A 1,725-nucleotide genomic window follows, 5' to 3' on the forward strand; every position below is an offset into this window, starting at 1 on the left:
CTCGTCGTTCCCGTGGGGCTTGATGGTCAGCGTGTCTCCGGAGATCTCCACGGCCTTCTGGTCGCCGTCGTGCATGTCGGCGAAGATCGCCGTCGCCCCGTCGAGGCGCTCGCACGTCGACTTGCCGCCGACGGCGCCGACCGCCAGGGTCGTCGCGACAGCGATCGCGCGGAAGAGTCGCAAAGCCATCGAGGTTTTCGGGCACACCCACACGCGACAGGACGGCGGTCGAGGCTGGGCAGAACTTGGGTGAATTACCAAGTGTGATGTTTCCCCTGCATGATGCAGCCGCGCTAAAAACACAGCATGGAGAGACCATAATGCTGCCCAAACGGAGAGTGTGATGCTCACATTATAAACATGCGCGGCGTGCGCCCGTGGCTGGCGTTTGCGATCACGGCGGCGCTCCTCGGCGCGGCGGCGAGCTGGCGCAACGGCACGATCTCGCGCAACACCACGACCACCAAAACGACGGCGAAGCTCGTGCTTCTGTCGGCGCCGCGGTCCGGCAGCACGCTGCTCGTGGAGATGCTGCGCGCGCCCGCGTCCGACGCGTGCCCGTCGGAGACCGCGACCCCCGTAGGCGGACCCACGACGACGTGCTCATGCACGGCGAGCCGTTCCACGCGGGGCAGGAAAAGGGCGATTCAACGTCGCTTCAACGTGAGTGTTCCGCGCGCACGCGTTCCGGAAAGAGCATCTCCGCTTCGAGAGCGCTCCGAGAGATGATCGCTCGTCCCAAAATCAGCCGAAACGAGTGGAAAACGACCGAGATATGAGCCTCCAAAGTTGGGAATTTCGCACCCTTTTCCTGCCCAGGTTCCACGCGTCGGACCTCCGCGCGTCGGCCAAGGACGGCTTCGCGGGCAACGTGAGCGTGCGCGACGACGTCTTCGGCCGGCGGCGGAGCCGCCCCGGCGAGCTGCTCGACGCCATCGCGGCCACGGCGTCGACGCGCGCGCCCGTCGTCGGCTTCAAGCTCTTCAGCAAGCACCTCGAGTGGGAGAACCTGCCCGTGTTTTTGGAGTGGGCGACGCACGTCGTCCTGCTCCAGCGCTCGAACGCGCTCGAGCAGTACATCTCCATCTGCCTCGCGCAAAAGTCCAACGTCTGGGCGACCTACGCCGACAGCGCGCGCGTCAAGGTCCGCGAGCTCGACGTCGCGATCTCGCCGGAGCTCTTCGAGGCGTGGCGGGACCACGAGGCCGCGTTCGCGGCCTACGCGCGGCGCGCCGTCGCGAGCCTCGACGCGGACGACCGGCCGGCGCTGCTCGAGCTCTGGTACGAGGCGGACCTGTGCGCGCCGGAGCGGCGGCGCGGCGCGCTCGCCAAGGTCGAGCGGTTCCTCGGCGTGCCCGGCGGCCGGTTCCGCCACGACGCGCCCCACCTCCCCGTGAAGCAGCACGCGCACAACGTCTTCGAGTCCGTGTCCAACTGGGCCGCCGTCGCCAACTCGACCGCGGGCGCGCCCTACGCGACGGCGACGTCGTGCTCTTCGAGGCGCCGGCTCGCCGACGACACCGCCGACGCCGCGGCCGCGCGGAAGAAGCACCTCAAGGAGCTCCAGGGCCACCACTGCAAGGAGGGCGGGCCGGGCTGGCTCTAAGAAGGACGTGTGTTCTCTTATCGCGGCCCGCCGGGCCCGCGCTTCGTGGCGCGCGCGAACGCGGCGTCGTCGTCGTAGTCGGCGTCGTACTCGTTCGGGAGCACGGGCAGCAGCGCCGC

General features: G+C 68.8%; 1 protein-coding gene across 1 annotated transcript; it reads left to right on the top strand.

Annotated features, from left to right (window-relative positions):
- Nucleotides 1-360: 360 nt before the first annotated feature.
- On the top strand, nucleotides 361-1,606 carry AURANDRAFT_68575 (hypothetical protein; the record flags this gene model as incomplete). The annotated part of the gene is made up of 3 exons (XM_009044276.1): nucleotides 361-560; nucleotides 584-652; nucleotides 820-1,606. 3 exons carry the CDS (start codon nucleotides 361-363, stop codon nucleotides 1,604-1,606), a joined length of 1,056 nt encoding a protein of 351 aa, XP_009042524.1.
- Between the last annotated feature and the right edge of the window lie 119 nt (nucleotides 1,607-1,725).

Source organism: Aureococcus anophagefferens (assembly GCF_000186865.1).
Source record: "Aureococcus anophagefferens unplaced genomic scaffold AURANscaffold_223, whole genome shotgun sequence".
Lineage (NCBI taxonomy): Eukaryota > Pelagophyceae > Pelagomonadales > Pelagomonadaceae > Aureococcus > Aureococcus anophagefferens.